At 47.1% G+C, this 21,130-nt stretch overlaps 1 protein-coding gene and 1 long non-coding RNA gene across 4 annotated transcripts in view; one reads left to right on the top strand and one right to left on the bottom strand.

Moving 5' to 3' along the window:
- The window catches only part of Mylk (myosin light chain kinase), a 176,552-nt gene that overhangs the window by 149,447 nt on the left and 5,975 nt on the right, over positions 1-21,130 (top strand). For all 3 annotated transcript variants that reach the window (XM_013114547.3, XM_021228014.2, XM_021228015.2), the window contains 5 exons: positions 1,810-2,027; positions 4,069-4,192; positions 11,623-11,775; positions 13,687-13,810; positions 19,767-19,896. In XM_013114547.3, coding sequence (XP_012970001.1) covers positions 1,810-2,027; positions 4,069-4,192; positions 11,623-11,775; positions 13,687-13,810; positions 19,767-19,896 — 749 coding nt within the window. The remainder of the gene's footprint in view (positions 1-1,809; positions 2,028-4,068; positions 4,193-11,622; positions 11,776-13,686; positions 13,811-19,766; positions 19,897-21,130) is intronic.
- LOC121141956 lies at positions 9,424-15,759 on the bottom strand. Its single transcript, XR_005878942.1, has 2 exons — positions 15,508-15,759; positions 9,424-11,886 (listed from the first exon to the last, which is right to left on the bottom strand). It is a non-coding gene; the product is annotated as an uncharacterized LOC121141956 (long non-coding RNA).

Raw genomic sequence — 21,130 nt, 5'->3', positions numbered from 1 at the left:
GGAGGATGCTGAAAGTCTATAGTTTCTCTTTTTATATATGATTTTAAATGATGTATTTGTTTTCTTTTATATGCATTGGTATTTTGCCTACATGTGTGTGTGAAGGTGTTGGATCCCCCGGAGATGGAGTTACCAATAGTTGTGAGCTGTCCTGCGGGTGCTGGGAATTGAACCCAGGTCCTCTGGAAGAGAAGTCAGTGCTCATAACCCATAGCTATCTTGCTAACCCCAAGAACCTGTGTTTTTAACATAAAGCCAACCGATTCTTTAAAATGAAAAAAGGTATTTTACATGCTAGTACCCTTCTGGGTAGTTTGTAGTGTTAACTCAGTCCATTTTGGAGCAAACCTGTGAGATGGTGGTGTTTTTGTCTGTATCTTACAGATGAAGAAATTGAGACTGTGGCCTAACAATAAAGGTTGTCTTAGAGCAGTGGTTCTCAACCTTCCTAATGCTGTGACCCTTTAATGGAGTTCCTTATGTTTTGCGGTAACCCCTGACCATAAAATTATTCATTTACTCCTTCATAACTGTAATTTTGCTGCTATTGCGAATCATAATGTAAATATCTAGTATTCAGGATACCTGATATGTGACCTCTGTGAAAGGTCGTTTTACCCACAAAGGGGTTGTAACCCTCAGGTTCAAAAACACTGTCTTAGAGCCTTCCTGGAAATCAGTAGACATGAGGGCTGCAGGACAAGAGGCGCCACCTGCTGGCTATTAAGGGTCTTTCTTCTCTGGGTGGTTCTAAAGTGTCTGTTTTAGCTCCTCCTAGTGGCCAGGAATACTCATGACCTTTACCGACTCAGCTCTTCCAGAGGATCTTATGATGACAAAAGTATACAGGCTCTGATGTCTTCTGGTCAGCAATCCCCTTCAAGGGTCAGTGACAAGGAACTACCTGGTCCAGAGTCACGGCTTGTGAAACTCTGAGACTGAATTCACACTGTGCATTCATGATGGCTCCTTTTAGAAGTACCACATCTTGTACTTACAGTAGCAGAAGTGGACCAACAGGTCACTGTAGAACAATGAGCTTCCTGGGTGTCACATAGGTTACCAAGGGTAGGCGTTAAACTCTCTGAGCAGCAAGCAGAGAAAGTGGCCCAGAGGTCTGCAATGGGGGAATCAGAGAAGGCTGTACACCTCAGACATCAGGGCTGTGCATTCACACAGGGATGTATGCTGGCCACCTGAAGTTAGCAGTGGATGCCCAGATGTGGGTCCTGGAAGTGTAGTGGATTACTCATACCAGGGACATAAAGTCTACCAGGTAGAAGCAAGACAAGCTAGTTATAGCTGGAGAGAGCAAACGCAGGTCTGCTACAGCTACTACCGCAGTAGGCTACACCAGCTAATTCCAGAACATTTGCCGAGGACTCTCATTATCAAAGATAGTTTTCTCTTCCTGGCTATGCAAATATACTCTTAGATCCTAGAGAAAAGTGGATATTTTAAATGTCAGTTCCCTGTACCTAAAAGGCATAGTTGGGGTCTATGAGAGAAAAAGACTGCTCCGGATCACCCTCCTAAATAAGGCAATCTTGTCTTCCTTTCTCTGTTTATGCCTGGCCTGGGGGCCTCCCCAGATTCCAGATGCTTCCCTGAGCCCTTTGGGAGCCTAGCACGTGCATGTGTGGAAGAATGAATGAGGCTTGCAAGGCTGCAGAAGCTTGGCATGTGCACCAGCATGTGCTCACACAGACAGACACCCTTGCCTGCCTTGGCAAGATATCCTGCCGTTCTGGTCCCTAGAATCCTATGATGTGACTGCAGTGCCTTTTCTGCCTCCTCCTGTCCCCACAGCGTGTCAGGGGGCGAGCTGTTTGAGCGCATCATTGACGAGGACTTCGAGCTGACGGAGCGAGAGTGCATCAAGTACATGAGGCAGATTTCAGAAGGGGTGGAGTACATCCACAAGCAGGGCATTGTGCACCTGGACCTCAAGCCCGAGAACATCATGTGTGTCAACAAGACAGGCACCAGGATCAAGCTCATTGACTTCGGTCTGGCACGAAGACTCGGTAAGGCCATCCACCTGTCGTGGTGGCAGTGACTGGGTGTGTTCTATGCACTGTGTGTTGGAAATGTACACTATTGGAGCCAAAGTCAGAGATCAGTAAGATTTCCCAGGTTCAAATCCAGCCCCTACCACTTACCGCTGTATCAAATTCCTTTTCTGTAAAGTGAACTAAACAGTTCCTGCCCCATAGAGGTGTTGGGTCGCTAATGCACAATAGCAATCATCCTTATACACAGTAAGCACCTAGGCATTAACTATGTATTTGATGATGGTGATGGTGCTGCTGCTGGTGGGGATGGTGGTGGAGATGGTGATGACAAAGACTCATTTTGGTGATGACAGCTTCTCACATCTGCATTGTGTTACAGTTTGCAAACATTCTATTAAAATAGAATGCATAACCAGCCTCATTCATTCTTACCTGGAGGAGGACATATTTGAGGAGATCATGGTTCTCTAAAACTTTGCCCAACAGATTCCAGTGAAGTGCTGAGGCTAGCATAGGAACCCTGGACCCAGCTCAGCATGCTGTGGAGCCCCTCCGCTATCAGTGCCTTGCTGTTTCACCCCAACTTCTGACATCTTCCGCAGGAAGGTGTGGGGGAGTGGTTAGAACCTCCTTCCAGGCACTGATGTCTTTACGGCCAGCAACTGTGCCTCGTACACCCCCTGCATCCACTCTGCCTCTGTGGCTTCTGATGTCTGTCATTGAGCAGCCTCTTCCCCCATCCCAGACAATCCTGTGAGTACAGAGCCACAGGGCTGGAGTGAAGCCAGTCTTTGTCCCACCACCCTGTGAGAAGCAGGAAATGGTTAAAAAAAATGATATGCCACCTGGTAAACCTCCCAGGACTTCCAGGCTTATGTTGGTCAGTGAGGACAGGGAGGGCTTGAGATCCTCACAGGCATGGACTTGTTTGACAGTCAGCCCAGTGAGACCAGAGCCCTCTCTGATACTGAGCAGATGTGACTATTCTATGCTCTTCTGCCACCAGGATGGGTAGGGTGATGGCCAGCCACAGGACCTTCCTTTGGACAATGCTCACCAATAAGTGGAACAAACATGGAAGCACTGGCCGCAGGAGCTGGCAGTGACAGAGCCCAAGGAACACAATGTCCCAGTTCCTTGACAGAGGGACATTATGGGAGCAGTAGTATCCAAGGACCAAAGAACAGGAGCAGTTACAATGCAGCAGGGGAATTAGGTGTGAGCTGGGGTGGAGACTCAGGCTGTGGGAGCTTTAGGCCTTTGTTTGGAATATTTGACATGGGTCCTGATGTGTTGAACCAGACCAGATGTGGCTCCCAGGCCAATGTGCCACCACTGCTGACATCCCCAATTTGGAGATGGATTATGGCCCAACTAATGGGCATCTCTGCTCCTTTATGGCCAATATATGCCACTTTGGAGGTTAGATTTCTCCAGCTATTGTCCAAGCAGCTGGAGAGAAGAGAAACAAGAGGTTCAGAATAAATAGGAGAGGAGGCGGATAGGGAGTGTGGGGAACCTGGACCAGCAATCAGATCACCTGGGTCCAAGTTGTGACCATCTCTGATGAGCTGGATGGGTAGATCACTTCACTTCCCTGAACCTCTCTTTTGTCCAAAGTAGCACAGGAATCCTCCCTGTTTCCTAGCATTAATGAGAATGTTAAGCCATAAAACCCTTGTAAGGACGACAGATGTATCTGACGTGAAGAGAAGTCCTTTTGAATCTGGTAACAAAGTACATCAGGCATAGCGAATATTAGCATCACAGTGAACATATGTCACAATCTCCACCTTGGGGGACTCACTTGCTAAAGACACGGGCTTATGAAAGGACCATTCGGGGACAGGAACTTCAGTGTCCTCTTCTACCCTCCTGCCTAGCTCAGGGTATTTAATGTATATAACTTATTGCTTTTCCTGGTGGGTTGATGTGTCTACAGGCAGCCAAATGTGTGTGTGTGGAGCACACCCATTGCACAAATGAGGGCAGGCCCACCTGAGCCTAACTCTGTGGCATGCTGTTAGCTGACCCCTCTCCGTTCTGGTTTCAGAGAATGCTGGGTCTCTGAAGGTCCTCTTCGGAACCCCGGAGTTTGTGGCTCCTGAAGTGATCAACTATGAACCCATCGGCTACGCTACAGACATGTGGAGCATTGGGGTCATCTGCTATATTCTGTGAGTCCCAGGATGCTTGTGGGGGACACTCCCAAAAGAGGGACCCCAAGTTGCCATGTTATAGTGAGGGAGAGGCCAGGGTGGATCATTATGGAGGCCACACCCTCCAAGCAAAAGTGACAGGTTCCATTCCTATCTCTGCCAGCCCACCCTGCTCCTGAGCTCCCAGTGAGTCAGTGGCCTGCATCACCCTTCTGTAACTACATACAGTGTCACACACTCGCTGTCCCTAGTGCTGGCAGCCTGGGGACTTTGATCAGGGTTATGAGGTGAGAGGAAGTCCAGATGAGTATCTTCACTGTCTTCTGAGGGCAGAACCCCATCCTCTCAGGATGGACACTACAGTCCTGGCTCATCTCTCAACTCCAGTACACACAGTGATTAATAAGCATTCTTCATGGAAAGGCTTAAATAAGAGCAACAGACAGCAGTCAATACAGTAATGAGTTAGCAATGCTGGAGGGAAAAAGGAGATGGTACATACCAGAGCTTGCAACCCATAATATACCTCAGTCTCCATGGTAATGTCTCAGATTGCAAGTTTTTCCTCAGGACTTGGCGACCCAAGGTTCCACAGTTACAACAGGCCCCAGGCACTCTCAGTGTTTGTCCAAGGTTGCATTTGAAGTAACTAAGCTTAACAAACTTTTCTTGGGTTGTGATGGAGTTAAGGGCCACAGTCATGTCATTAGGCTTAGAAGCCGCCTTTGAATTTGTGTGGCAGAATGCAGTTGTGGGATAATCTCCCTAAAGCTGTGGCATACATGCAACTGCTAAAACTATTGTTGTCAGTCCGTAGAGTGCTTTCCCAGTATGTATGAGGCACTGGGTTCAGTCCTCATCACTGTATAGAAACATCCAGATATAGCAGGACACATTTCCAGTCCCAGCACATGAGAGATGGAGACAGGAGAGTAAGAAGTTCAAAGTTACCCCAGCTATATAGTCAGCCTGGGCTACATGAGACCCTGTTTCAAAAATGTATACATATGTATATTGTCATTAAAACAAAAGGGAAATTAAATATTTTTGATAGAAAGTTTGAGGAGTCGGCCGGGCGTTGGTGGTGCACGCCTTTAATCCCAGCACTCGGGAGGCAGAGGCAGGTGGATCACTGTGAGTTCGAGACCAGCCTGGTCTACGGAGCGAGTTCCAGGACAGCCTCCAAAAGCCACAGGGAAACCCTGTCTCGAAAAAAAAAAAAAAAGAAAGTTTGAGGAGTCTAGAGAGATTTCTCAGTGGTTAGGAACATTCAGGTTCAGATTCTACTGCCCACATCAGGCAGTTCACACTGCTCACAACTCCAGTTCCAGGAGATCAAAAACTCTCTTCTGGCTCTGATGAGTACCTGCACAATATGCTGCACACAAACTCATCAGATGCATGTTCTCTCTCTCTCTCTCTCTCTCTCTCCCTCCCTCCCTCCCTCCCTCCCTCCCTCTCTCTCTCTCTCTCTCTCTCTCTCTCTCCCTCCCTCCCTCCCTCCCTCCCTCTCTCTCTCTCTCTCTCTCTCTCTCTCTCTCTCTCTCTCTCTCTCTCTCTCTCACACACACACACACACACACACATCAATTTAAATTTTTTTTAATTTAAGGATGATCTCAAAGAATGCTCCCTAAGACATTTGGGGATTTGGAGTCTCCAGCCCCCAGGGTGAAAGGTGACTCTTAGTGCCCAGTAGATTTAGGAAGCACTGTTAGAAAAGCTTTGGTGTGGTGGGGTTTGTCACCGTGGCCTGTAAGGACAGCCTCCTTCACTTAGACCTGTGCCACATCACATCTGTGCCCCAGAGAGTCGCTGCCTCCCCTGCCTAAAGTCACCCTCCTGCAGGCCATGCACTCTCTGCCTCTCCCTGTGCCCTCTGGGAGGAGGTGCCAGTAACTGAGCACACTGCACTAGGTGCTCTTCCCCCTCCCCCCAATCCCGGTTAAGTGCAGAACAGAGGCCAGTAGCTCAGCTTGTCTCTTCTGAGGCTAGTGGGCCAACCAGAGTTTATTGTGGCCTCTGTGCTCTAGTGAAAGACTTGGTGAGCTCACTCTGGTCAGACCCTGCTGCTGCTGTGACTTAGCTTGGTCCCGGTTCTCACTCTCTGCCTGCTGCAGGAGGCATCCCTGTACTGTGGCATGGGGATCATATCGGGTTTCACAAGAGCAGGTCTGATTTCAGCACAAAAGTAGAGTGGGTCATGGCAGGGGTTTGATTGTGTTGGACATCAAAGTGACTAGGGCCATGGAAGCTGCGTGGTTGGCCACTTACCATGAGCTGGGCAGGTGACCAAGTGTTCCATTTTGCCTGGAACTAATAGCTTCCTAGGGTACAAGACTTTGAGCATACAAATGGGGATAGTCCCAGACAAACCAGGAGGAGGTACAGTGGTAACTGGACTGCTTGGTAGGTTCTGGCAATGAATACATCCCTGTGTCTCACACTGGATCCAAGAACGGAACAACCGGGACCCTGGAGACCTTGGTCCTCTCATGCTTACTGTCCCAGGGACCAACTTCATCTTTTTTTCTGAAATTAGAGCTCAGTTCTGTCTGTTCTTGAACTTCATGAAATGACACAGAAGGAAGTGACTGGCTTCTTGTACTCAATGCCACGAGACCAGGTCCTACTGTTACACACAGCTGTGGATGATGGCTCATTATCATGTAAGCTGTGCAGCATAATTTGTGTGGATGACAAGGTCTTAGGTAGTGTCCAGTTTGTAGTGTTACAGCCTTCTGGCCCGTGTGTTTTTAGAGAGAATAGCTGTGCATTTCCATTGGAAATGTAATGGGGAACTTGGCTTACTGGTCAGAAGAGCACTGTGTTTTAAAATAAATTCTTTTAGATACTGTGTTACACCCCCTTCATTGTTTATTAAATTGCTTTTAAAGCAAAGACTAAGAAATAAAGACAATTTTTTAAATGGGGAAAGATAACCTTGATGTAGAAGAACCAGCCTCGTGTCAGGAGTAAAGAAAGGGATGGGAGACAGGTAGCAAGTAGGCTCAACCCCAGCTCAGTGTCCTGATGGCTGCACTCATTGCTATGGCAGTTTTCAGGGCTGGTCCTTAAGGGCTGGCCCAAATCTAAGAGTTCCCTCTAGAACTACAGAGCTCTCAGAAGAGCACACGATGCTAAAAACAAAAGTTGGGGCCAGCTAAATGGCTTCCCTTAAGCCCTGCTGTGTAGAACTGGGACTGCTGCTGGGAAGAGGCTCTCCAGTGCCCTGCAGCATCTTATGCCCTGCCTCAGCCCTCTCTTTAGAGCAGGTTGTCTAACAGTTCCTACCTTTCATCTTTGTATAGAAAGTCTTCCTGACTCCTTTCTAGGACCAGTGAAGGCAGCTGGATAGCACTGGCCAGGTAACACTGTGTTTTTACAATGTTCAATGCCTGTTGAATCAATACCTCCTGACCTACAGGCAGCGCCATCACACCACACCAGTGCAGAGGAATCCCGCTTCATTGTGGGAGTTTGAATTCCTCCAAAATCCCCCAGTCCCAGGGGAGGCTTCCCACAGCAGGCTGTGCTGCAAGTATTAGGAACAGGCTAAGCCATAGCACCATCAGGGGCTGGGCACCTGGAAAAATAGGGTGGTTCCTGTCCTTTCATAGAAACAATGGCAGCTCCAAGGTGATTCTGAAGGGAGGGGTTCCTTGGATCTCCTTGTGAAGGTAGTTTGAATGGGCAGGAAGAGAGTGTAAGGAGCTCCAGGTCACACTCATGGAGGGAAATCACAAACCAGCCTTCCAGAGACCTCTTTCCTGCCCACCAGCTACTCCCTCCTGGTTTCCTGAGCATTGGGTGTTCCCTTACACCTGGGGGAGCCCCTCTTGACTAGGCCTGTCTCATCCATACTCCACCATTCCGCCCTCCCTTCCCTACCCTAGAGAAAAGGCAGCCATTACCATTACCCTTTTCTTATTTCCTCATCCTCCCAACTCCAAAGTGCCAGAGGCCATTCCTCTAATGCTGGATACGAATCAGGGAAATGCAGAGAAAGAGAGTGTGGCTGTCACCTCTGTGTGCCCTTCCTGGAACTGGGCTCTCTTTCCCTCTGCTGAGCCCGGGATTCCCTGCCTCTTTGCTCCCTTGCCAAGCCCAGTCACTACCTTCAACTTTTGCCACCCCAAAACTCTGACTCTGGCAAATATGACTAAGTCCCCTGTTTAGCCCTTGGTTCTTCCCATGAATCTACTCGGCTGTTTCAGATTGTCCGCTGGGGATTCTTAAGGTGAAAATGGGATAAAGTCTAAACCTTTCGAAAGCACACAGTAGTTCTGCTGGCAGCCATGTGGTTCCTTATCTAGCCACTCCTTTAGCCAAATCATGTCTGGGCAATTAAAGACAGTAATGGAGCAAGTATAGTTCCAGAGACATCTCCATGTTGTCTGCTCTCCTGACATTCCACCCTGAGAGAAGAACAGGCTTCTGCCTGAGAGCTGCTGCTGGAGCCCTGCTGTGGGAGATTAGGCAACGCCAGACATGGTGGCATTAATTCCAGCACTCAGGAGGCAGAAGCAGGTGGATCTCTGAGTTTAAGGACAGCCTGGTCTACAGAGTGAGTTCTAAGATAGCCAGGGCAGCCAGGGCTACACAGAGAAACCTTGTTTGGAAAAACAAAAACAGACAAACAAAAATAAACAATTAGGGGGCAAGAAAGTTGGCTCAGCAGTTAAAGGCACTTGCTGTTCTTGCAAAGAATCCAGGTTCGGTTCCCAGAACCTACATGGCAGCTCACAATTCTCTGTAACTCCAATTCCAGGGGGATCTGACTCCCTCTCTTAGCTTCCTCAGGTGTGGGGCACACGTGGTACACAGATATACTCATGTGCATAAAACAAATAAGAATTGAGCAACTTGGGGGTCTATTGCAGGGACATAAGGCTGTTCCGGCATGCTTTCGGCCTTAGGTTTAATGCCCAACATTGCAATGCTGTTAAGAGAGTAGAACACCTTGAAGTGCTGTGATTCAGATATGAGAATGAATGTCAGGAATCCACATGCTTGAGAGAGAAGCCAAGCATCTGAGAACTTGCCCAGACAGATAGCAATTTTATGAAAACTGGTAAATCCTTTGATTTAAAACTAGATAACACTGGGGGTAGGGCATCACACAGCATTAGTGTATTTGCTAACTGGTTGGTAGGCTATTTTTTCTGAAATAAAAACGACACATGACCCTTCCTGCAAATTCTAGCAATAACGTCCAAAACAGAAAAAAAATGAAACCCCAAACGAAGCATGGTTGTGCACACCTTTAATCCCAGCACCTGGGAAGCAGAAGCAGGAGGATCATGAATCCTAGGCCAGCCTGCACCATACTACACACTGAAGCAGAAATATAACAGAAACACAAGCATTACTAAAATATCCAAACTCTACCTTGGCCATCATGCTATGTGTACCAATATTGTAAGTTTCTAATTCAAGAGGAACCCGGGCAAGCAGAGAACCGGGCGGAACAGAGTGTTTCAGATGGGTGTGCTGCCAGGAAGGAGCAGTGCCAAGGCCAGAGGCTGGGGCTCCCCGTGCCTTCAACGTGGACAGTGATTAAGACCTATCATGCAGGATTCCAAGTCCTAATTAGGAAAGGAGACGTGCAGAAGGGGCCCTTTTGGCATTCCTCAGCGTGACTGTTTGCTTTTCTTGCTGTCCGTTGGAGCACTGCAGGACTTATCCCTTTCTTGCTTCAAATAAAAAATGTAAAGGTGAGAAGAAGCAGGTGCCCACAAGCAAAGACAGGCTGCATCTTGGTGGAGCTTGCTTAGGCCACACACATCACAGAGGTCAGGGAACTGAAAGGTCCCTCGGAAACCCAGCCCAGTCACTATGGGGTCAAGATGGAGTAGCATGTATCAGTGCAAATTCAAAGACTGGTAGCTTTCTACCAGGCCCTCATGGGTACGTGACCAAAAAGGGTTCAGATTGCCCTCATGGACTTAAGTCAGCATCTTGCCTTAAGAAAAGCCACGCACGATGGTGTGTTAATACTCAAAAACACAAGTTTGTTAACTAGAGTGGGAAAATACACACTCACCAACTCTAAATTCTTTGTCCTTGCATTCAGCAGAGGGCTCCTCCCGTGGCCAGTCTTCTCCCAGTGTTTCCAGTGGGTATTGTTCAAGCACAGAGTTCAGGTACAAGCAAATTTCTTAAGCTGAGGCCTTTTGAATGCTGAAGAGCTCCAGAAGCTGTCAGCGTGTTGCGGTTTATGATGATGGACTAATAACGATTTGGAAAAAGGATGTTCATAAAACCCTGACTTAAGGGGGCCCTGGCTATATTTCATGGGATTTGGACAGGGTCAAGAAAGGACTAAGAATATCATTTTCAAACTGAAGGGATAGAACCATTTGTTGAAGCATATTAACAATTTAAAGATGGTAGTAGTACAGCATTAATGCTAGGCCTGGGGTCCATCTCAGGGTGGGACTCTAGGCAGCTGTGCAGGCCGTACACCCACAGAGCCAGCCCTTAGTTTGACATGCAAGGTGAGGGGGTTACTGGCATGAAGAAGAGGTGCATGGAGGTCACAAATGAGGATGGTCTGTTCTATTTGACTCTGAGAACACTGCCCTGCAAACTGTGTTTGGCTCAGGCTCCTGGGAGATAGTACAGGTTATCTGTAAGAAATGTAAGATACACACGGCGCCAGAAGAACCCTAACTACCGGCTGTCCTAAGCACAAGTGCAATGCACGCAGCTTCCTTAGTCTGCATAGAAATATGAGATGCCGAGGATCCGGCCTCCTGGGCTCACATCTCAATGTCTGGGGCTCTTTGGGCAGGTTGACCTAACGGATTCTCTGCCAGTGCCTCGCTTACCATCTCCATATAGTGAAGAAGTGAAGATTACCTGTGCTCTGGGGTGGTGTTAAGATTGAATGAGTTCATCTATTTCAGATCTTTACACTGCGGGTGGTAAAGTGTGTTCGGTGCCTGCCGCTGAGGAGGAGGGCGCTTGACCGTGTAGTTAGAGCGTGAAGAGAACGTGGTGCAGAGGGAGGGGAAAGTGCTCAAGGTCACTCAGCCAATGAAGACGCTGCACTCTGTCCTCTGCTGCACGCCTTGTGGACAGGCTTTCCAGGGGAGCGTAAATGCCTCACCAAGCCTGTGCCTCCTTGCTGATTAAAAGCCCTCATGTTTATTGGCTCACATCTGATGAGCCATCCCTAGATGGCTCCCCCCTCTCCATCTGGAGGTATATAAAGGAGACTAAGGACTAGGTGGGAGGAAGGGACTCAAGGAAGGCCTATGAGAGGTGAAGGCTGGCCTGAGGTTTGGGATGGAAGAGGAGGATGAAGGGGTTTCTCTGCTCTGCTTTGTATGTCTTGGCAGTCTGTAGATTAATCAAATCTTTCACTTCAGTCTCACAGGTGGTTGAGGCGGATCCTAGGAGTCACTTACAGAGTGACTTATTCTTCTGCTCTTCTCCCCCAGGGTCAGCGGACTGTCTCCCTTCATGGGTGACAATGATAATGAGACCTTAGCCAATGTCACTTCTGCCACCTGGGACTTTGATGATGAGGCGTTCGATGAAATCTCCGACGATGCCAAGGACTTCATCAGTAACTTGCTGAAGAAAGATATGAAGTAATGAGCTGGGATTGCGGTCTTGTCAGTCTCTGGGCTGGTTCTGGGAGGCAGGGCCTTCCTTTATCTGTGAAGCTCCCTCTTCCTAGCTCCACATCAATCCTGTGTCCCCTGAAGAGAAAAAAGTGGCCGCTGAGGGACCCAATCAGTGGTTGTGTGGAGTGATCCCTGTTTCCTGGTGCCAGACACCCCCCCACACTTTGGAAGCACAGAAACCCCACTGGAATGGTGACCCCCTGAGCAAGGGTCTCAAGGGAAAGACAGCTTCTTGGTGATGCTTGGCCTTTTATTGTCTGTTTGGCTGTGGCCCTCACAGTTCTGCAGATCCCAAGGGCCCTCATCAAGGCTCACAGGGGGGAGTGCCTGTTTAACTTACAAGCATAGATAACAGAGACAGCCAACAGCCCATTGGAGGGTCCTCTTTATATCCCCAGACTATTCTGATTTGGTATTTTATTCCCATCAAAATTATTCCTTCAGTATGGTCCAGTTCTTTCTCATACAGAACAGACTGGTGAGCAGTGGATACTGGGGTGCCTCTGCCTGTGATGGCAAGCAGCGGAGAAAGATGAAACATACAGCTTTTATCAGAGTTGGAGTGAGGCTAGGTAGAAGAGGTGGGCTGAGGTTCCACCACCTGCTGGTGTATCTCTCCAGGTGAGTGGAGTCAGCTAAATCAAAGCCAGAAGGGAAGAGACTCTGCTTGGGCGGCCCTGTGCTCCTCAGGAGAGCTGCTGGGGCAGGGAGCCCTAGGGTATCATGTAAATAACTTTCAGGAGGCAGAACCTGTTTCCAGACCCCTGCTCTACCCCCAGCTCTGAGTGGTATTTGGCAGTAGGAGATAGTTGTGAACATGCCAAGAAGGGTGGTGTTGACATAGGTGATGAGACAGGAGCAGGAGAGGGACAGCCACCTCTGGAGGTAGGCAAGAGGTTCAGGATTAGCAGGTGATTTTGAAACCTGTCTTCCATCCACCCGGCCACCTGGTCTGTGGCTCCCCATTCTGTAACTGGTCCCCTCCTACCCTATGAACAGGGGAGAGTGGTTGCTACAGGTGTCTTCTGGAGACCCTCTTCAATGGCTGTGCCTAATCTCCTAATGCCCACCTATCTCTGAATCTGCTTGAGCCTTCCAGATTCAGACTCCCCGAGTGACATCCACACCTCTTCACAATGCAGTCCCAGCCTCTTAGTGGCCACAGTGGTTGTGTCAGAAGTTAGCATGACCCAAAAAGAATCTGGATGTCATGGGAGTCTGGATTCCCTTTCAAGGTGATGACAGTTCCTGCTCCCAAGACAGATAGCTCACTTCTGATCACACCAAGGATGTCTTTTGTGAAGCAAACTTCATTCATAGAAGATGTGATAAATGAGGCATTGTGTGTATACCTCATTTTCTCATCTGCCCTTAAGATGATCTAGCAACAGGCTGTGTTGGCCTCCTCTGTACTAATCAAATGGACTCACCAAAAACCACACTTCATCACATAGAGCAAACATTATTTTAAATCCCTAAACCCAGCATACCTTCCAAAAACAATTCTCTATCAGTCACTGTTTTTTTCAATTGTCTGTGATAAAATTATGCATTTGAAGACTATAAAACATGAAGACCCCTTTGTCTAAAGAGCCCCACATTGAGCTGTGCTTCTTTCTAGTCACTTTTCTTTTTTGTTAGCCTTGTAACTCTGACCATTTTGGACTCTGGAAGGTTGAGAATCTGCTGGTGGTTAGGCTGGGTCCAGAACAAGGGGAGAAAGAGCCACACTCACAGTGCCCCTGATGACTGTGTGTGAGCTGGAAACGGGCAGCTCTGGGCTGTGCCCTATGTAACCAGGGACAGGTGGCTTCCCTTCCATCATCTCTGAGGTCCCCTCCTACTCAGAATTCCTCTGATCTCTGCCTCCATCAGAAACCGTCTGGACTGCACGCAGTGCCTTCAGCACCCATGGCTGATGAAAGACACCAAGAACATGGAGGCCAAGAAGCTGTCCAAGGACCGCATGAAGAAGTACATGGCAAGGAGGAAGTGGCAGGTAACGTGGGCCCGGTGGGTTAGGGTACAGTCTTCAGATTAGCTTTCAGATTAGTTGACCCTAGCTTCATTCCAAGACAATGTGAATTTACTTCTAAAATGACCTCACCCCCCTTGGTTAAACTGCTAATGGCCCAGTCTTCTTGGCTGGGGATGAGCAGCATGACCTGAGGAGTATTCAGCAGTCCTAGAGAAGCTGGGCTCCTTAAGGGTGGCATGATGGTCACATATTTCCTTGTGAGAGGGGGAGGGAGAGCACATGTTCCAAAGAGGAAACTGTGGTAACTTTAGGCAAGGTAGTTAACTTGACTGTGGATTCATGTTCTTATCAAGTAAGTGGGAGTAACACTGATACCAAAAATTGTGGAAAATTATGAGACAAAATTTGAATGTCTTTGGGACAGTGCCTGGACCACAGTGGCCTTCCACACTGCCGTCAGTAGCTAATATGTATGGAGGGCTGGCCATGGATCTGAGTTTATTCAAAGGATTTCTGTATATGTTAGTTTCTTTTCCATTTACTATAATAAACCACCTTTAAGGGAGAAAGCTTTATTTTGGCTAGTTTTAAGCACAGCCTATTATGGTGGTGAAGTCACAATGTCAGGAGATTCGGCCACTGGTCACGTGGTATCTGCAACCATGAAATAGATCAGTGAACAGTCAGCTTGCTTCCTTTTTATTCAGTCTAAGGCTGCAGCGTGCAATGGTTTTGCCCACAGTAAGTAGATTTTCTCATCACAATTAACCTAATCTAGATAATGCAGGTATGTCTTGGGGCAAACCGAATTTCGAGAGCTCTCTAAAGTGTACACAGAGGCTGATCTCCTGTCAAATTAACAAGTTTTAAACATTACATTTGTCCATTACTTTTATATCTTATCATTGTAGGATTAGTGTCCCTACTTTGTAGACAAATCAAGGAAGAGAGTAGACAAGAGAAATCATCTGGGATCATAGGGCTCAGTAGAAAACCAGGAATCAAGCCTAGAAACTGGCTACAAATACACAGCATTAATAATAACAGAACTGCCTCTAATTACAAGACGGTAATATTGCCATCCAAACCCTAGAGCTCTTAGCACCTTCTCCATCTGTTTGAATCTTTTATCACAGTTGGAATTTTAAAACTCCTGGGCTTCAGGAGAGGGCATGATTCCCATACCCAAGGAATATATAGTGCAGTGGGAAACCAAAGCAAATGTCACATGAAAGAACACAGGCACACCAGGATTTATAAATGATCAGTATAGCTCCATGACCATATAAGTGAGGGTGGATGGAAAGGGTTATAGGAAAAGCCTTCAGGGGCTGGAGCTAGGAATTTGGTAGAAACCATACTTAAATCCCAGAGGGCTGGAGCAACAGCATGGGTGGAAGAAACGGCAGGTGAAAACTGAGCCTACCCTGAAACTACCTAGGGCTAGACATAAAGGACTGAGCCTTTAATAGGCGATTCAGAGCTAGTGATGGGGGAAGGGGGTGCATGGAACACTGGTCACTAACACACAAGGTGACTAAACCACAGTTCCCTTAGAAACCCAACTTCACACAAGGGTTAGGAAATGAGGAAAGACCACAAGGGCCTGCGGGCACAGGGCTTAAGAGGCTGCTGTCCTGAACACATGGCAGCCAGAGCCGTGCTACAAGGAGGTTGGAATAACTGGGCTGACAGGTTGTAACACCTGCCTCACTCACCTCCTGGGGCCTTCCAGGTCAGAGTGGGAAGTATCCTTAATTTTTTAAAGGTATCTACAAAATAAAAGTTGTCTCTGTTGATGATCCTCTCTCTGTCAGTCAGATGTCAGACGATTCTTGGGAAAGAATAGACAGTCTTCAGAGAAGCAAGTCTAACTGGATCTGGCTTGCATGAGGCAGCGTGTCACCTCAGAATATCTGCAAGTGGCTCCAAGCCAGAAGGGTGCCGGACGGGGGCGTGGGCAGAGAAGGGAGCTGTGGATGAGAGAGAATGGGAGAAAGAATGGCTCTGTCTCTGCAGCCAGGGACACACACTCCACAGCGCATCTCCTAATTGCTGGATTTGCTCTTTACTGGCCATAGGATTTTCTGGAAGGGTGGGGGCCAAATTCAGAAAAAGAACCTTAGTTCCCTGTTTTAATTTAAGTAAAGCATTTGGAAATGACTTTTCTGCAAAATTGCACACAAATTAGTCCATAAAAATCTCACTCAACATGAATGCCCCGGGGTGTAATTTCACTGGGAACAGTTCAGCTGTGTTGACCTGCTGTTAAGTTGCTTTCTTAGGGAACTATTTTCCACATTTAAACTCCAGTTCCAGAACCTTGGCTCCCCCAGATATAGGGGGCTCTATCTCAGAGTAGCCAAGGGGATGTGCAGCAGGATAGGGGAGTAGGAGTGGACTATACAGGGAGAGAGAGCAGAGAGCACACGTGGCCACACTAACTCCAGAAGGAACCTTCTGACTATTCTGTTCTAATAAAAGGCCCCAAAAACAGGGAGCTAACTTGGTAACAAATCCCTCCATGCAAGGCTAAGTGGGGGCACAGATGTCTATTCGTATTACTGATCTTTAGGTAAAGTTATTCTGAAAGAAGGCATATTTTCAATTCATACTGACAGACAATTGTGTGAAATGTAGCCATTGGGGTGGGTGGGGCAGGGCACCAGGACTTCTGTCTGAAAACTAGATGTAAAAGACTGGGCGTGGGAGGGTAGTATGTAGTTGCAATTTTTCTTTGAGCCACCAACCAGCTCCCAAATAAAGACATGGAGACTTATTATTGATTATGAATGCTCAGCCTTTGCTTAGCTTTGTCCCACCAGCTCTTTTAATTTAACCTGTTTGTATTCATCTACATTTTGTCTCAGGATTTTTTTACCTTTCTTTCATTCTGTATGTCCTACTTTCCTTCTTCCTCATGTCTGGCTGGCCCCTGGTGTCTCCCTCTTGTTTCCTTTTCTCTCTCCCCCAGTCTAAATTCCTCCTACTTACTCTCCCTGCCCAGAAGTTCCACCTATACCTCCTCCCTCACTATTGGCCATTCAGCTTTTTATAGACCAAATCAGATATCTTAGGTAGGCAAGGTAAAACAACAACATATCTTTTCATAGTTAAATAAATGTAACATATTTTTGCAAAGTTAAACAAAGATTCTGCAACAGTAGTAGAAAGAAGAGTGGAAGTTAAAGTTAGCTGCATTTATTTTCTAGAAACTGCAGAGACCCCAGCAATATGTATAAAAATAGCAGGAGATGAAATATTAGAGTCTGCTCTGTATTTTAATATAGATATATAAATACAGACTGCTCATGGCATCCCATACTTGTTGAGGGCTCTGTCATCCTGAGGCTGCTCTAAAGATGTGTGCAGGCTGGTACTTGGATGGCCAGCTTTCCTAAGTTTTCCAGGCATTGTTCAGCTGTTAATCCCTGAAAAACCCAGTCCTGGGAGATGGACAGCCTTGGGCCAACAGTCCTGGTCATCCTAGTTGGCTCTCCAAGAGCTGGACAATGGGAACTATATTATGGAGGCCTGTGTAGACATTACCCACCAGAAGCACAGCCTTAGCCAACCTTGTCGACCAACAAAGAGGGAGACTTTTGCAAAACAGGCTCAAGAACTTAAACTTAGATCTATTGATTTTTGCTCCAGAATTTCCAAAGGTCTCTGTGAAGCAGCAATCAGTTTTCAGCTCAGAGACATGCCCCTACACTAGGCAGTTCTGACAACTCCCTACTGCTGTTCTACAGAAAGCAGTTTCCAAATAATTAATTCTGATGTTGATTTAATTTTTTGTTATTAAGCACTTGCAAATATCCCCACTTAAGAAATTACATGAATGTCTATGTCTGCTCAAAGTTTCTCCACATGACAGTGTCTGCTCCTAATGCTCCTTCTGAAATACTGGAACTTTTATTTGCCTCATTCTGATAAGTTTGTATTAGTAATTTGGTTACAAAATAAAACCAAGAAAGAAGAAAGACGTTATCTGTTCACAATATGCAGTGAATACAGTCCTGATCAACCCCACTCCACATGACTGGAATTAGGGAGCCCCAGGGGCTCAAGACAGAGTGTGGGGGGTCCTGCTACACATTCCTGATTGGGAATCGACAATCCTTTGGGAAAACTAGAGCTGCAAGGAGATTAATTTTTTCTGGATTTGATTTAAGATCCAGATGCCAAGGCTCAGAGAAGGGAGAACTAACTTTGACAAGGTCACAGAGTAATGAGTGGTCAGAGAACTGACCTTGTTGGGAAGGACTCCTCTGGGTCAGACTCTGAAGCCAGAACAAACCAGTATGTGTTGGAAAGGAGCTAGTCAGCTCAAAGGGGAGGATCAGGTGATTAGGAAATGAGCTGCTAAAATCTTGACTCCAGTGAGATGGATGCAACCTACCTAGTTCCCAGGACAAGGTAGGTCTCCATGGGAAAAGGTGGATCTTCCCACACTACAACTGGCAAAGCCACAGACGGGGCACCAGCGGAGCGTGAAGGCTGCCGCATGTTCTCACTCTGAAGGGCCACCACCTTCTCTTTTCACCCTACGGGGGACTGACCCACCAGGTTCTGTTCAGAACCTCCCTCCTTCACTATGGTAGCAGAAAACCAGGAGCATGTCCACACTCCATAGTGCTGTGTGCAGGAAGAGATCAATGGCCACATGTCAGAGCCAGTTTGAATGTTTGTCCAAAGTGCACAAAAATAGGTTGCAACAAGGAGGTCAGAGTGCAGGGTGGACAAGTGACGATTGCAACAACAGGTCTCTGCTTAAGACACATACTCAGGCACATGCACACACACAGTCATACACACACTTTTGCATGATTCCTTAACATTCTGAAATTCACTTTTGAAATAGTCTTTTTATTGAAAACACCGGCTTTCCCAATAGTTAAAATTGTGACATGTCACTGAAATCCACAAGTGTGTAAAATCAATTTGGGAAGAAAGTGGTTTTGCTAGCACAGTGTGAGATCCACGGAGTGAGGGGAAGGCATTTGCCTATGAGGAGAAGGCTGTTTTCCTTTTTGCTCAGACAAGGGGCCAGTCTGGGATGTAGTCGGCTCCGTGGGTGCAAGTCTCTGGTTACTGAAGGAAGATGCTTTGAATTATCTTAGCCATCACCGCTGACCTTGGGAAAGACAGAGAAACTGTATTGGAAGAAAAGAGACAGGGGTGCCATTGTACACCAAGCCTCTCTTACTGTAAATCCTATGCTCGATAGAATTTTCACAATGCATAGATATTATGTGACAAGTCCTGATTCTATTCAGCAGAAATTCCTCCCTCGCCCAAGTGGCCCATTTGAGTGTTTGTCTCAGACACGCCAGTGGACACTAGGAAGGAACAGCTCCACTGAGCAACCATAGATGTGTGTCGGAGCCAGTCTGGGTGCTTCCTCAAATCTCTGAAGCATCTCAGTCATAAACAGAACTAGATGGGGCCTTGGAGACCACCTGGCCTAACCCCTTCTTTATGCACAGAAGAGAACTACAGCCTGGAGAGGTCAAGTGGCTTGCCCAAGGTCAATAAAACCCTGCTTCACTTTTCTGGACCTGCAGGGTCTGTAGTAACAATCTCCTTGACCAGCTGAAATCCTGTTGCAGGCATTGTTTTATGAGAGCAGCCCCACTGGGCCCAGTCAGCAATAAGTCTTTGGAGCTGTCTCGGGCTGCAGTTGCTTTATATAAACTATCCCTTTTATGGGAGTTGAAGCACAGTATGAAAAGAGTTTTTGTCTCATGTTGACCTTGTTTAGTCACATTAACGCACACATCAGTTCCAGGACCCATTCCATTCTCCGAACATCTTCGGACACGCTGACAGTGTGAGCAGAGCTAGGCTGGGCTCAGCCCAAAGGCCCTGCATCCAGCAGCTGCGGCTCCCAGCCTGGGCTCCTCACCTCTGATCAGAACTTGCTTACTGGAACCAGGGCCACCGCCTGAGTCCAACCTCCCTGTCTATTTTCCAGAAAACGGGCAATGCTGTGAGAGCCATTGGAAGACTGTCCTCTATGGCAATGATCTCAGGGCTCAGTGGCAGGAAATCCTCAACGGGGTCACCAACCAGCCCAATCAATGCAGACAAACTAGAGTCCGAAGGTAAGAGGGCCAGGGTTTGTCCAGGCGCTTGTGAGAGGGGAAGGGTTGTGGGCAGCGGAGCATTTTAAGAATTGAGTGTTTAGTTTGGGCTGTTAATACGCTCTACAAGTTCAGAAGAACTTTGGGAGTTTCCCTGACAACTACTTTCTCTAGCAATTATTCTTTAATTATTAACTATTTCAGGGGAAAGCTATTAATTGTTTGATAGAACTAGTCGATCATCTTCTTTTGCTTAATTTTGTAGACTTAAGAAGCCTTTATTAAGAGTCTTCTTTTTTTCTTACTATAAAAATGAGACTTTCTGTATATTGATAGACAAGAATAAATAAAATAAAAAATCACATGTGGTTATATAACATTTTAAAAATAATCCTTCCAATTTCTTCTGCCTTATGTTTTTGTTTTAAAGAAAAATTAAATCATACAGGCCAGATTCCATGATAGCACTTATGCAGCTAAAACGTGTATGGCCTGGGCAGAATTGATGGGACTAGCTCCTTGCTGCCACACGCAAGAGGCTACCCTAGTCATCTCCACAACGAGGGCCTTGGCCTCTTGGTGCTTTCGATGCACACAGGGATGGTCCTTTTCTTCTTGAGTCAGACACTCCTTGTGTCCATTGTGGGGAAGCTTCTGTTACCAACCGGTAGGAAACCGAGTCTAGAAGCGTTTTTGTGCACAAGGTAAAATAGCTGGCTGCTGTGAAATAGCCTCATAGCTAGAGACAGTATGCAGCACTTGTGCTGCACTTCCGGACCAACCAGAAATAGCCTGAAGACACAAGAGAGGACACAGGAGCTCCTCCAAGGCTTGATTTTTCCCTGGACCTGTCTCACATCCCGGTCTACTCCAGAGAGTTACAGGTGTTGTGCAGCTTTCTCAGAAGCCGGTGATGGACCTACTACAACAGGAAGGCCTAGGGTATCAAGATCAGAAAAGTAGTAGATTCTGCCCTTCTCAACCAAATCCTGAAGGCCGTGAAGTTCAGCCAAAAATCCTTTTTAAAGATGACTTTCTTTTTCAATGTGTCAGCATCAGGGAAGGGGAGGCTGAGCAGTTCCCTGTTTTGGGCACAGCACTCTCTGCTGCCAGAAACCAGTTGGCAGCAAGCCAATTCATCCCCAGGAGAAGGTTGTGCTATGATTCACTTCCCTAAGCTGCACTATTTGCTAAATTAGAGAGAGAGAGAGAGAGAGAGAGAGAGAGAGAGAGAGAGAGAGAGAGAGAGAGAGAG

Source organism: Mesocricetus auratus, unplaced genomic scaffold, assembly GCF_017639785.1.
Source record: "Mesocricetus auratus isolate SY011 unplaced genomic scaffold, BCM_Maur_2.0 Super-Scaffold_100008, whole genome shotgun sequence".
NCBI classification, from domain to species: Eukaryota; Metazoa; Chordata; class Mammalia; order Rodentia; family Cricetidae; genus Mesocricetus; species Mesocricetus auratus.
The sequence above is the reverse complement of the archived record's forward strand: the minus strand, read 5'-3'. Positions and strand labels throughout refer to the sequence as shown.